General features: G+C 34.4%; 2 protein-coding genes across 2 annotated transcripts in view; one reads left to right on the top strand and one right to left on the bottom strand.

The window, feature by feature from the left end:
• Flo2 (flotillin-2) overlaps positions 1-15,903 on the top strand; it is a 374,194-nt gene that overhangs the window by 161,420 nt on the left and 196,871 nt on the right. The window lies entirely within an intron of this gene.
• LOC143193775 (glucose dehydrogenase [FAD, quinone]) lies at positions 3,566-15,891 on the bottom strand. Its single transcript, XM_076400152.1, has 8 exons — positions 15,730-15,891; positions 12,695-12,846; positions 12,530-12,638; positions 10,155-10,470; positions 9,857-10,101; positions 9,663-9,802; positions 6,898-7,075; positions 3,566-5,174 (listed from the first exon to the last, which is right to left on the bottom strand). The coding sequence occupies exons 1-8, from the start codon at positions 15,889-15,891 to the stop codon at positions 4,596-4,598; spliced, it is 1,881 nt and encodes a 626-aa protein (XP_076256267.1). The 3' UTR covers positions 3,566-4,595.

Genomic DNA, 15,903 nt, shown 5'->3' with positions numbered 1-15,903 from the left:
GAATTATTCTTCTAACATGAAAAATAATATGTTTGAAATGAATTATTAATAAAAAAAATTAGGACTAACTTTTATTTTATACCCTTTTAGAAATATTCATGTCTCATCTAGATACACAAATGGAAATAACAAATATTTTATTTTACTAATTACATCATAATGATGTCAATTCACTGTTATTTTGAATAAAGTAGAAAAGAACGTTAGTAAGTTATCTCTTGTGCAATCTTTTATATGTGTCATTGGAGTTAATTACACGAATTACTCTTAGTAAGGATTATTAACGTTCAATATGTTAATTGTCCATGAATTAGGCTACGAATTGCTTCCTCTCCACCGTATTTTCCAGATCTGGCCCTTAGCGACTATTTCCTGTTCTCATATCTCAAAAGAATGCTCGCTGGGAAGAAATTTTTGTCGAATGAAGGGGTGATCGCCGAAACTGAGGCCTATTTTGAAGCAAAGGACAAATCGTACTACAAAAGTGGTATCGAACGGATGGAGGGTCGCTATAGTCAGTATATCACCCTTGGAATTATGTTGAATAAAAAAAACTAATTTTGCAAAAAAAAATGTGTTTTACTACGGTGGGCCGGGGACTCTTCAATTGACCTGTTACATGTGATCTGAGTGTGAACAAAACATTTTTCAATACGTTGAAAATGTTCGAATTTTTACCTCTCACTCTCACTTGTGGTAAATGTGGTAAGAGGTTTTACTTTTTATTTCAATGTCAACAAAATATTCAAGGCAATGATTTGGCGAGGCCAGTAAGGACGCTTAGATCGTGCAGTGGATAAAAAACAATCAGAGAGATCACAGTGTTGTTCTGAAAATGTTGAAAACATACTTGGAAACATTAAAATGGGAAGTGCTACTCCACCCGCCATATTCTCACTGCTCCTTCTGATTAGTATTTGTTCCAACATATGAAGATACCAAGAAATAGGTCCATTCCTGGTTAGTCTCAAAGGAAAATTTGGAATATGTCGTTCTTTTGAGATATATATCAGCTAAAATTAATAAACCCTTATAATACGTTCAGATATTTAACAAAAATAAAGCAGTTGTTAAAAACCTCCTCGTTTGTTAGATCCGAAATGATTTATATAGTTATTCAGTCTAGTTTTCTCATTAATTTCTTCATTTCGCGAGATTTCATATTAGATCATCGTAATTTCACACGGTTACTTGTCGGCCCTCACCCGTAACGCTCACACTGTTACGCTAGACCAAGCGCACTTTCACTCCAGCCGTATTAAGTCATGCTAAGGAGGCGGTTCGTTTTTCCTACTGACTTTGCTTCTTGACCGTTTCGCAGTAATTTAAGGTTACTCCTGCCGGCGCTGTGGAAGTCGTTTCGCATGATATTGTTTACGAACTAAAGCGAACGGTGATTCAGACGAGCGGTAGAGAGGGATCCGTTTGGTTTGGTGATTTCTAGCGAACTCGTTCGCTTTAGATGAAAGAATTTGTACTTGTGAGATAGATTCGAAAGTTCTTTGGCAGTAGAGTGCTGCAGGTTGTTTTTTTTTCATTTTGGTTCGTTCTAATCATATGTTGTTATGGATGCCTTAATGGTTGTTTGGAATAACTGGAATGCGGTTTTTTACCCATTTTGTAGTGCTACATTTTAAACCTAGGGCGTAAAAATGATATTTATATAAAACAATGTATAATCTTAAAGGAATAAAAATAGAGATTAATATAAATGACATAATAGCTATGTATACAATAAATGGCAAAATAACTAAAGCAAATTCTAATTAGCGTGCGAGATCTTGATGTCAAGGAAGTCGGGTGACTTTGTCAGTGAAGTTCACTGACAAGGGAGAAATTAAAAATACACAGGAAATATAATAAGAATCGGTGATAATAATAATATGATCTAATGATAATATAGTATGGGTAATTATTACTGATAAATAATAGTACCAATAAATAAGTATACCGACAAGTACTGGCAGTGATGATGGATGATATTGATACTATAAGTTGATAGCAATGACAGAATAACCATGATGATCAACGAAAATCTTAGTCCTTAGTGGTCAACAACATTTATGGACGATCATAACACAACAATAACAACAGGCAACACATAATAGTGATAACTGATAACAATGATAAAGTATACTAGGATGAAGTATATCACTTTTTCGTAATATTTTTCGTATACGCTTCTAGATACTTTTGTCATACTTTTTATCATAAAAATCAAAAATATAAATCCTAAAAATACTATTACGTATGTGTAATTGATTAAATTTATTTTTAACCCACTGCAAAAAAGTAGGAGGTTCTATGTTTGGCTATATTCTTAATTTCAATAATTGTTTCTTTGTTCCTATTTTTCCTCATACGGGTTGCACATTTACTTGGCCTACCCATTGTAATACTTAACAAAATAACTGCGTAATGTATTGAGTAAATATCTAACACTAAAAAAAGGAAAATGAAATATGTTTAACAAAAAAATTGAACCGACTTCGAAAAATAAATAAGGAACTCACTAAAAAGTAAAAAATAATCACACTTAAAAAATGTTTAACACAAAAAAAACGTTTTAAGATAAAATATGTACATAATAATCGTTGTAATAACTAAATAAGAATAAATAAAAAACTTATTTAACCTATCTACTACACGTATATTATATTCTACTATATACACACAATTTAGCTTAATACCTACCTAAATCTGTTAACTGATCAGTTTGAAGTCAGTGCCGAACCTAAACAATATAAAAATAATAATATAATTTTGTGACATATACACACAATTATATTACGAACAAAGCAAATCTAATTTCTTACTCGGCACTGATTGATTAGTATCAAATCATTTGGTTAACGTAAAATGAGACAAGTTCATGATAATTAGCAACTATATCTTTCTTTGGAGGTTTTATGGAATTCTCCATATAGTCCGGATATTTCTCTATGTGATTGTTTTTTTGTTGTCCAGTTTCTTAGCAAATAAATGCTAAATTTCTCAATAAAAATTTAGAACTGATATTACCACATTTTCTTCGCTTCTAAGGTCTGGAATTTACAACGTTGTCAGAAAACTATTCTTTTCAATGATGAAGCACTTTGTTGAATGAATTTATGATGCCTTATATTTCAACGCCATCAAATATCTTAGCACTTATTTATTTGTTATAATTTAAACTTTTCTCTAATTAGACTTCCGAAGACCTCTGATCTCACTCGGTCCTGCTCTGTATTCTAGAGATATTTACAATCCCAAATATAAAACACAACCATGCCTTGCCCCAGCAGAACCATCCCTTTATTTTGGACATTATGGCTACCAACCAGGTCACTTATTAATTTCAAGTAGATAAATAGTTTCAAAGATTGTAGCTTTAGATAAATCATACTCAGAATAATTTATTCAAGAAAAGGCGGAAGGAAATGTATCTACACTTGAAAATGGGTGAGACTTTTGAAACGAAACTTTTTACAACAGTTCTAAATTTGTTATATATTAAATTCTTCATAATTAGTTCGCATAATTTATATTTTCAGAGGATATTTTAATAATATGAAAAACCAGCGAGTTTTTTAGTTTTATTCGCATTTATTTTAACTTTTCTACTTAACATTCTTTAAATATGACTAGATGTCCCTATTTTTAATAATTACATTATATACAATATTCCGATAATTATATAAATTTAATTACTTTAACACTTAACTGGTAATTAATGTCTATTAAATAACTAATATAATAGAGAATAGAGTTTTAAAATATATCATACAATGTAGAAACTGATTTTCTCCGTTTACTTCTCGGTAACATTAAAAGCCTCTAGATATTTTTAGGTGTTTTCGTATCGTAAAAAAACTAGAATACGAATCTAAAACAATATTACGTATCTATAATTGATTAAATTTATTTTAAGTATAGTTATTGCTAATATATCACACGGTATAGGTAATAATATTTAGACTGAATGAAGCAAAATGTGTTCCATTTTTTAAAATCAAAAATGCGTTATAATAATATATGCATAACAAAACTGAGATTTTTAGTCTACGCGTTCGAAATTCTATTCTACTTCTTAGTTATTATCATTGAAATTTATCCGATAGTCAAGCAATGTTGATTCTGTAAAAAATAATAATTCGGTTCCAGTTTTTTCTGATGTACAATCAATGATTAAATGATGATAAAATGGTCAAATATTTGCTTCATCCCTTAATTGTAATTGTATATGCGGTATCGTTCTAATAATAAATATAAATATTATGAACTATAACGTTATTTACATGTTGCGTTATTTACTATGCGAGCGAAAAAGTAATCCGTGTTTTTTTAAATTTGGTATTATGCTTTGTTGAACTATATTTCTGTTGTTAATTAATTTTTATTTGAGATATGATCAAGAGTCTTCATTAGAAATTAGAAATCATAGCAACTATATCTTTCTTTGGAGGTTTTGTGGCATCCTCCATATAGTCCAGATAGTTCTCTATGCGATTTTTTTGGCCTAGTTTCTTGTTCTTGTTCAATTAATTTTATGATACTTTACATTTGAACATTATTAGTTACTTTTTCATCCACTTCTGGTAATATATACTGAATATTTAATGGATAACCCGGATTCCCCAGTCCTCTTTGATCATATCACTGGCTTTCTCGCCGATCATGATGACGGGGGCGTTAGTATTCCCGCTCACGATCTTCGGCATGATGGACGCGTCCACCACCCTCAGTTTCCCGACACCGTACACCCTCAATCTCGGATCGACCACCGAATCCAGATCGGTGGCCGGCCCCATCTTGCACGTGGAGGTCGGATGGTAGATGGTGAAGGTGAAATGCCTGATGCTGCACTCCCAATATTCGTCCGTGTCGAACTCGTACTGCCTGCACGCGGGGAAGGGGATCTTATGCGGCCTGGAGCCGAATCTTTGGAAGGCCTTCGAGGCGGACACGTTCAGAGCTATGCGGATGCCTTCGGTGAGGACCTGCACGTCTTCTTTGTGGGTGAAGTAATTCGGTATGATGTCGGGGTAGATGTTCGGATCCTTGGAGCGCAACCTGATCCATCCGGAGCTCCTGGGACGCAGCAACAGCGGTAGTATCGTCCATGTTTCCGCGTCTTTTAGTGGTTTGTATACAGTGTTGAAGACACTATCTCTTAGACCGGTTATTTTACGAACCTGAAAGAATATTTGTTCTTGTTATTACTTATTTAATTATATGAAAACAGTCGATAGTCAAAAAAGATTAGTAATTATTGGGACAGTCAAATGTATACTAGTCCTTGTCCATTCAAAATTATTTAAAGTGAACTAATCTGTAACATAAATCACAGAAAATCAAACAGTTATCTCCGCCCATTGCTCCCTCAAAATTCATACGGGTAGGAAATTGTACATCTCCGTTCGTTTTCACGAATAGACAAACAGTCGAAGCCTGCATTTGGCTGTAATAGTAATTACTATTTTCAGTCACTAGTTTTTTACTATTGACTAGTTCGACTGTTTTGCAACTATTGACTCTTTCGACTATTTTCAGTCGATATTTCCCAACACTAATAATAACCATGAATTGTTTTTGATATTTTTTTTGTAAGTTTATTTTCTCCCCTTACTCCAGGGAAATGTCCTGATGACAATGCTTATTTAGTTGGATTTTCCAATTCTTTCGGAATCTCCCAATCATCCATTCGAGTTGTTGTTGAACTTTTTAAAGACATTTTTTGAATTTATTAGTGTTGGGAAGTATCGACTGAAATCGACTATTGACTGTTTCATTCGCTATTTTCGGTCCGACTGATTTTGTTACTATTTACTATCGACTGTTTCGGTCGTGTACTTTTAGTTACTATTTTTGGTTCTATTAGTTTCATTCGACTGATTTTTAACGTTCTGGCTCTGTCGTCTTAGCTGGGACCTTGACAAAAATGTACCCAATTTATGCTTACATAGATTTATATGGTTTTATGATTTTTTTTGTTAGTAAATAACAATGTATTGTATATTATTATAGCAGCATTTTGGAATGATATTTTTCAAGATTGTTAACGTCATAGGTTAAAAAGATTAAAATTGTGAATGGTAAATAGTAAAACACTTTTAACTGTTTTTATGGCAATAATAGGTAATACTTCGATTACTCTCTTGATTTTTGTTAAAAAATGTTTCCGTTCAATGATAAATAAAGCATTTATATCATTTCATTCAGATCATTTTTAATTATGTCATGGATCAGTTTTTTTTCTATGATTGGATATATGTTTAATTTTTATATTGTATTTATGGTTATTTATGGGTCACATCTTTAATTTTTGGGTTTTGTAGAAGTTCTATTGTATTGTGTATGTTTATTATAGTATATTATTTAAAAACAGCAATTAAGACAAAATACAATAAAACATTTGTGGGGTATTATTCCATTGCATAGAAAAATTCCATTCCTTTTTACAGATCCACAGACATTCAAATATAAAAGTAATTCTACTTCGTTTAAAATTAAATGATGAATTGCATGTTATGTATTATTATTATAATTATAATAATTCAGTAATAATTTTTTTCCTTTTCTTTTAAAAGTTAGTACGTGAAGGAATTTGTACATCTCCGTCTCGCTTATACTACCGTTGGATATTATAAGCACATATACAATTAACTACCCTAAGTAATTTTTTCCGTCCTTTCCTCTCTCACAATTTATACAGGAAAGGATTCGTACATCTTCGTCCGACATCACCAATTGAAAAAAATTGACTCGAACCGTGCATTTGAGTGAAAACAGTAATTACTATTATCACTCGCTAGTTTTTTAACTATCGATTATTTTGTGACTATCCACTGTTTCGACTGTTTTCAGTCGATAGTTCCCAATGCTAGTATTTATATTTTATGATGCTGTATTGCTTACTTGTTCTGCGTCAGAATTAATGCTGCTTGGGGCAAAATGGAACTGAATATCTGGCCATTTTCCAGATTTGGGGGCGTATTTGGTGTTTACGAATGCCAGGCCTTCGACCCCACCCAAAGAGGTCATTGGTCCTTTCTCCTTCATAATGTACTCGAGCGCTACTTCGAACGTTTGATATCTAGGATTATAAACAAAAATAATAGTAATTACTTATGACCCAAAATGATGCGTATGAAATTAAATATAATAAACCCTTACTTTAATTGAATATTACTCATTAAACAAAACTACTTACAATTGTTGTACGGAAAATAATTAGACAGATATTGCCATAGCCTATACTAACGCGATTTATATTAGTATATATTGGACAGAAAGACACAGTAATATGAACAGCTGATATACAAACCAAACGTCTTTCAGTTGCGTCGTCAAACAGATTAGTTTTAAGTTTGGTGATAACGCTGTTCAGACAAGATATTTAATGGTATTCTGGCGCTCATTCCTTAACACATTCGATGCTTCTGGTCCCTCTAATTATTTTTACTGTTGTTCTAAGGATACCCACTTTGCGCCCGCAATAGCATACTATTTATACATTGCAGTATTTTTCTAGTGTTATAGTAGGTACATTATTCAAGTGTTAACGTGCGTGAAGATTCAAGCTGACGGTTCGTGAAGGTTAATAAACCACCAGTCGTAGCAAATCTGTTAAGCCAAGCACTTTTTAGCGTTATCATCTAGAAGTGAGACAATTTATGGTAGCAATTTGCCAACCCTAGTCAAAACGTCATTATTATAGATAACAAAACATTTTCAGCAATTCTGTTAGTAATATATCTGATAATATAAAGAAACTAGATGAATATCTCTATATAGCCAACCACATTTTCTTATAAATGTAGCCTAAAACCGCACTGTCATCTAGGAATGACATTCCATATTGAAGAAATTGAAGCATTGTAAGTGTATTCATTATGTTAAATGTTTTTGTGTATAACAACAAAGCATAACTCTTTTAGACGAATATTGTAGATGATTAATTTTATATTATATACAATATCGTTACAAATATGGCATGGAGCCAGTTTAGCAGCTATTCGACAACGCTAACCTAACAAGAAGTCTCAAGAAATTGAAACGTTATTGAATATATTCATTATGTTAATTATTTGCGTGTGTATAAAAATAAAGCAATAGTATCAAATGAAAACTGTAGACCCAATGATTACAAGAACCCTCTTCAGTTATTCTTCAAACTCAAATCTAATAAAGAATTAACAGGTAAATTGAAAAGTCCCCGGCCTACCATAGTAAAACATATTTCTTTAACAAATTTATTTTTTTCATTCAACATAATTCCCTTTAAGGGTGATACACTGATTATAGCGACCCTCCAACATTTCGATATCATTTTTCTAGTGCGATTTGTCCTTTGCTTCAAAATAGGCCTCAGTTTCGGCGATCACCTCTTCATTCGACGAATATGTCTTCCCAGCGAGAATTCTTTTGAGATCTGAGGAGAGGAAATAGTCGCTGGGGGCCAGATTTTGAGAATACGGTGGATGAATGGATTTTTGCCATCGTTTTCACTGACTTGTGACACGGTGCATTGTCTTGGTGAAGCGGCACTTTCTTTTTCTTCAAATGCGGCTGTTTTTCGGCGTTTCGTCCTTCAAAGGGTCCAATAATACTATGTAATAGTCGCTATTGATGGTTTTCAAGGTAGTCAATGAAAATTATTCCATGCGCATCCCAAAATACAGACCCCATAACTTTACCAGCCGACTGTTGTGTTTTCCCACGCTTTGAAGCGGATTCATCGTGTGTAGTCCACCCGGATGACTGTCGATTGGACTTCGGAGTGAAATAATGGAGCCATGTTTTATCTACTGTCACATATCGAGCAAAAACTCGGGTTTATTACACTTGATCATCTTCAAAAACTGCTCCGAATTATCAACTCGTCGTTGTTTTTGGTCAAAAGTGAGCTCGCACGGCACCCACTTTGCGCAAAGCTTTCTCATACCCAAATATTCGTGAATGATATGATGTACACGTTCAGTTGATATCTTTAGAGTGTCTGCTATTTCATTCAATTTCAATTTACGGTCATACAAAATCATTTTGTGTATTTTTAAAATGTTTTCGTCGATAAAAACTTCTTTTGGGCGTCCACTGAGTTCTCCGTCGGTGTTCATTTCACCACGTGTAAACTTAACATTCCAATCCTTGATGGTTGATTTCCTTGGGGTAGTGTCCGCATCAAGCTAAGTTTTTGCTTCAACTGTATTTTTTTCTTCAAAAAACAATATTTTATCAACACTCGAAATTCCTTTTTATCCATTTTTTCACAGTAACAAAAGTTACTTCACTCAAAATGCTATAATTCACAAACTACTGATCCGACAGCTGTCAAATGTATACAACGCATCAGGGTTGGGGCTAACTAAGAAACATATGGATTTAATTCTAGTAGCGCCATCTATGTGTCAGGCGTGTGTGTGGCCTGTTATCTCAACAATGTGTAGCTGTTGGTCTCCAGTATTTGGGAGAATTACATGATAAGAGGGCATTATAGACCAAGTAATTATAAATACTGCAAGTAGCAATACCTATCCCACTACTAACAACCTCTTCAGCTCTTCAACAATGCCTGGGCCCAAAGAAGCACTGTGGATCGAGTCTTTTTATTTTATTATTTTTATTAGCAACACAAGTAGTTGTATACTATAAATGTACAGGCACAAGCAAAATGTAAATACCTTTGTTTCTTGAATGTTACTGGTTGATCCACAATGAACGTCAGACCTCCCAGACCAATATGGTCCTGAAGATTATGTCCAACTTTCAGATCGCTGATGACTGGTATTTTGTGTTCCTCCAGATGTTCTTTGGGGCCGACCTAGACAATAGTTTAATGATTCTCACGTTGATGCTGATTATTTTCGTAGCTTACACCGCTGAGCATGAGAATCTGAGGACTTCCTATAGCACCGGCACTTAAAATTACTTCCTTCTTCGCTCTAACGAACTGTGGTCTATTGTTTCTGATGAATTTTACTCCATAAGCCATCCTGGTCTTGGGATCGATCATAACCTTGGTTACTTGGGAGTACATGGCTATGTGGAGGTTTGGGCGGTTTCTGACAGGTCTCAGGAAAGCTTTGGAGGTGGAGCAACGTGATCCGCGCCGTAGCGTACCTGAAATCGTAAAATATAATTGGTATTTTGGTATCTGAAAGCTCATTTCGTACCTTGAGATAACATAAATCCCGTTTGTTGTTCTCCGTTACAATCTCTGACCTGGTAGCCCAATTCTCTTCCGGCTTGGAGGAAGGCGATGCTCAGTGGTGTGCGCCAGGGTGATTCTTGGACTGTTAGGTATCCGCCAGTTGAGTGGTAAGGGGTGCGAGCCAAATACGGATTGCGGTTGTCTTCGGATTTCATGAAATACGGTAAGACATCGTCGTATGACCATCCGGGGTTTCCCATTTCTGCCCATTGATCGTAATCAAGGCGATTGCCTCTAATATAGATCATGGCGTTAAGGACACTGGAGCCTCCCATAACCTTCAGGGAACAATGCTAATTACTAAAGCTTACTATATCATTTTTAATAGTGACAGAAACCAACAAAATATGTGAAAATAAAATGTAAACATTTCTAATAGATAAAATATTTCGGTAATCTATATGTCACATCCATTGATACAAATCATGTAGATTCGCGATAAATATCATTAATCATTTCATTTTTACTTTCGTGGTAGCATTCCTCGGCTTTCACTTTTTTACTTTGCTCTTTCGACATCGTTATTATGGTGACCGTTTTAATTAAATCACCAGAAATGTTAAGGACAAAAACATAAATATTAAACCAATATTTTGTCATAAATCGTCAGATATAAAAAGGAGGAAGTTCATTGTTCGTTTGTATATTTTTTAATGTATGTTCGCCAATTTCTCCGTCAATTGTCGATCGATTTTCAATTTTTTTTTATTCGAAAGAGTGCACTTCCGAAGTGGTCTCATTGTTCCACAATGTTCTCATATATTTTTTATTTAAAATAATCAGATATTTGTGTTTAATGTTATTGCTGAGCTGATGTGACGGATAAATCAAAGTGGTTCAGTTCAAAAGCCATTCAGTTTGCTTTTTAAGCACTATGTGTAGTAAGTAATACCTCGTAGAAATGTAGTAGGTAATTGCTTTTATGGTGTAATTGTTAAAGCGTTTAGCTCTCAATCGGAGGTCACTGGTCGATTCCCAGCGCGGTCAATAATTTTTTGTTTTTCTAGTGTAGTTAGAACATTTGTTAAATCACCTAGGCTAGGTAGCGGACCTCGGAGCCTGAAGCGCTCTGTATTTTCAATCATTGTTTCTTTATCACAATTTTTCCTCATACGGGTGGCACCTAACAACTGTGTAATTTATTGAGTAAATATCTAACACTAGTAGTAGTTAGAATAATATTGTAAATGATCAATAGGTTTAGGTAGGTATTAAGCTAAATTGTATGTATATAGTAGAATATAAATAAGTTAATTAAGGTTTTTGTTTATTTTTATTTACTTATTGCAACGATTATTATGTTCATATTTTATTTTAAAAAGTTTGATTATTTTTTAATGAGTCCCTTATTTATTGTTTGAAGACCATTTTTTTTTAGTTAAAAATATATTAATTTTTATATTCCACGTTAATATCACAAGTATACACGATTTTTGAACCTTCGTAAGCAAATGCTGTTTATAAGGTAAATGTGAAGACTGGAATTAATTATTCAGTTTTGTTCTATGTAGAAAAAACAAAATGTGAATGCAGAAAACGTATTTTTAGAGACATTCGACCTCTATTCTTGCGTTAATTTTGCAACAAAGGTTCTTTTAATTCCGTGATTTCGCTTTAATCCCTGCTATTATGATGCATTCTGCTTTTTGTTTAAATAAATTCAAATTGCGAATTAAATCATTTAGTTCACTTTCCGAAATTAAATGCTTTTCACCATAACGAAATCACTTTCAATGCTCGTCGGTGATGAAGACGAAGTTCTTAAGGTGTATTTTGCACTAGGACCTGGACAAATTGGCAAAGAATCACTGTCCGTACATAGAACTGTCTTCGACAGTGATGATAGGTCAGGATATTTATATTGTGCTCTTTCTTTGCACTTATACCAACGATATTCATCGAACAAAAGCAGCAATCAACACATGATGTGTCTGTTATCTTCATAACGTTGGCATAGAAAATAAAAAGTATACATTTTCACCACGTAACCACTTGTACAGCTTGGTTCTGCATGCGTTACAACTGTACCCATGACTTGTCAGTATTAACTACAGCGAAAGCAAAGTACTGCAAATACGCAAGTTTAAGTGGATTTGTCATATTTTTTATGCAACGTCGTCAGCTAACAGTCGTTATAAGCGCACAGTGCTGCCGCCATGCGCGAACTCGTAAACTGGAACCAATCTTGACACACGGATTCAAAATCTGAATTCAGGATATCAAATAACGTAAAGAGTGATTCTTATCTGCTCAGGTCCAAACGTTGACCCGACTTTGTAAACTTGTGTATTTATTTTAGGCCCATTATCAAGATTTTATTAACATTTTTTTACTCACTTTTCCTCTAGGCCAGTTACATCTATCTCCAATCATTGCCAAACAATAACCAGAGTCAGTTGGTGGCATTGTCTGATACATCCAGTCGAATTGGGACATTTGCATGTAACTGAAAGGTTTCATTCTTCAATCTGAAACGCTGTAATGTTGATGTTAAGGTCTTACCCGCTCAGTGTTGGTATATCGGAGATTTCGTTCTCATCACCGCCAGCTTCCAAGAGTAGAACGTTCCAGTTTTCAATCTCCGATAATCTGGAGGCCACCACAGCGCCCGCGGATCCGGCTCCCACAACGATGAAATCATATTCTGGCCTGACCTAAAATCAGAAGAGTCTTTTCTTGAATCATTGTTGTTTGAAATTTCTTAGGGATCATTCGCAGCTAGGGCTGGTAAATAGTTTTCCGTATGATCAGTGTTCTATGTACATTAAATTTGTGAAAAATTAATCCACGTTTTTATAACAGATGTTCCTTAACGGTGTAAATGATCCATGTAATGTATATCCTATATTTATATTTTTTTGATTAAATAACATAATAGAAGGACATAGGGATTCGATAAAATCTGAATTTATGAAGGGCATCTTAATAGAAGCACTGACATCTCAAGCGGCCTTTTTACAGTGGATCTTAATAGAAATGGAAGATGTAATAGACCAGGTTTTGTGTATTTTATCTGATGCTTAATGATGCTATCTGATATATTTTTTGATATCACGCATACAAATCAGAGAGGAAACATAAAGCAGATACCTTAGGAAGGTATTTGAAGTATGCATGTATTTTGATCACATATACATTAATGTGTAAGTATAATAAGTATAATTGTAAACAACTAACCTAACTGTTAAAATCGATGGTTTTAATAGTTCTTTACATAAAATAACAGTATCCATTTGGCATTATTGATGATGTTACTGTCATTGCTTTAAAAATATCAGGCTTCTCCCATTTCAACATTCAAATACTGGTTTTAATGTTTTAAAAGTGCTGGTTTTGACACTGAACACTAAGAGCGTTCTGAACAGCAAAACATGTGAAAATATGTGGATTTGAAGGCATTACTCAATGATGATCCCTGTGAAATGCATGAATACGCAGAGTTGTTGGAAGTAATACAAGAAGTCCCGTTCCAATCCTTTGAAGAACATGGGAATGATCCATAAGCTTCTATATTTCGTGGCGTATAAATGAAATGAATGAATGAAATGTTGAAAGACGTTTGTTCATGTGTAAAATGCTGCTTCAGTGGCAAAATTGGAAAGGTTTTTTGCATCTTTTTATTACTAGTGGTGCAAAGGGGATCTATAACAATAGTCCAAAGCAAAAAAAATCATACCATTATCTGGTCATGCATCAACGTCAATAACAAAGCCGAATATCCATGGCTCCAAGCTTAATACTCTGTATTTGATGAAAGTAGCTTGACGTGATAGAGTATGAACTGCTAAACCTTAATGAAGCTATCAGTGGGGTCTACTATCGACTATAACTGATGCATTAGAGCCGAATAGCGAAAAACCACCGGATGATGACCAAAGACACAACAGTGTTATTCGTAAGCATGACAACGTTCGACTACATGCTGCAAATTCGATGAAAACATACTTGGAAATATTAAAATGGGAACTGTTACCCCACCCGCCATATTCACCAAACCTTGCTCCTTCTTATTAATACTTGTTCCGATATATGAGTCATGACCTGCCTGAACAGCGTTTCACTTATGGAAATCAAATATTCACTTATCGAGAATAGCCTCAAAAGATTCATTATTCCTTCGAAATGGAATCCTTAAATTGCCTGAGAGATGGATAACAGTAGTAGCTATCGGTGGCCAACACCTTGAATGAAATACATTTTACCGATCTTTCATAATAAAGCTTCAAATAAAAAAAACTTTTAAAATGTATTTACAGCCAATAATTTTTCTCAAGCACTTAATAAATAAGGGAAAAGTGTTGATGAAATAAAATGGAAAATTGGGGAATGTCTGTCTCAATACATTTTTTTATAAGAAGGTTTTTTGATTAGTAAGAATACTATCAACAGGTGAATTGAAAAGTCTCCGGCCCGATACATAGATGGCGCTACTAGAATTAAATCCATATGTTTTTTAGTTAGCCCTAACCCCCAGAAGTTGCGTGTAAATTTGACAGCTGTCGGATCATTAGTTTGTGTGTGTTTAACTTTTGTTATTGTGAAAAAAGTGGATAAAAAGGAATTTCGCGTGTTGATAAAATATTGCTTTTTGAAGGGAAAATACAGTTGAAGCAAGAACTTGGCTTGATGCCGAGTTTCCAGACACTACCCCAGAAAAATCAATCATCAAGTATTGGTATGCTAAGTTTAGACGTGGTGAAATAAGCACCGAAGACGGTGAACGCAGTGAACGTCCTAAGGAGGTTGTTACCGTCGAAAACATTAAAAATTCCACAAAATGATTTTGAATGACCGTAAATTGAAATGGAATGAAATAGCAGACACTCTAAAGATATCAACTGAACGTATCATATCAATCACGAAGTTGAGAAAGCTCTGTGCAAAATAGGTGCCGCTCGAGCTCACTTTTGACCAAAAGCAACGTCGATATGACCAAATTGATATATGATATTTTGACCAAAAATTATCGTATGGCGTCTGTATTTTGGGATGCGCAAGGAATAATTTTCATTGACTACCTTGAAAAAGGAAGGACAATCAACAGCGACTGTTACATAGCGTTATTGAACCGTTTAAAGGATGAAACCGCCGAAAAACGGCCGCGTTTAAAAAAAAAGGAAGTGCTGCTTCATCAAGACAATGCACCGTGTCAGAAGTCAATGAAAACGATGGCAAAAGTCTATGAATTGGGCTTCGAATTACTTCCTCGTCCACCGTATTCTCCGGATTGGCCCCCAGCGACTGTTTCCTGTTCTCAGATCTCAAAATAATGCTTACTGGGAAAACATGTTCGTCGAATGAGAGATGATCGCCGAAACTGAGGCCTATTTTGAAGTAAAGATCAAATCGTACTACAGAAATGGTATCGAAAAGTCAGAGGGTCGCTGTAATTAGTGTGTCCCCCTTGAAAGGAATTATGTTGAATAAAAAAAACTAATTTTGCCAAGAATATGTATTTTATTATGGTAGGCAGTGGACTTTTCAATTGACCTGTTAGTTTTTGTCATATAATAAAATGACTGTCGAACAACTATTACCTTTTTTATGTTGATGGGATGTGACTCTGGATCTACTTCAACGTATTTCATGAACAATAAACCAGCTGCAAAAACAGGAACCAATCCTAAGATGGTTAGAGGGTTAATGGTAACACCCACAGCCAAATTGGCAACGTGTCCAACAACACCCAGTAGCGACATCTCTGGTAAAAT

This window comes from Rhynchophorus ferrugineus, unplaced genomic scaffold (genome assembly GCF_030347505.1).
Source record: "Rhynchophorus ferrugineus isolate W39M unplaced genomic scaffold, kcgeb_rfMv2 rfM3, whole genome shotgun sequence".
Taxonomy (NCBI): Eukaryota; Metazoa; Arthropoda; class Insecta; order Coleoptera; family Curculionidae; genus Rhynchophorus; species Rhynchophorus ferrugineus.
The sequence above is the reverse complement of the archived record's forward strand: the minus strand, read 5'-3'. Positions and strand labels throughout refer to the sequence as shown.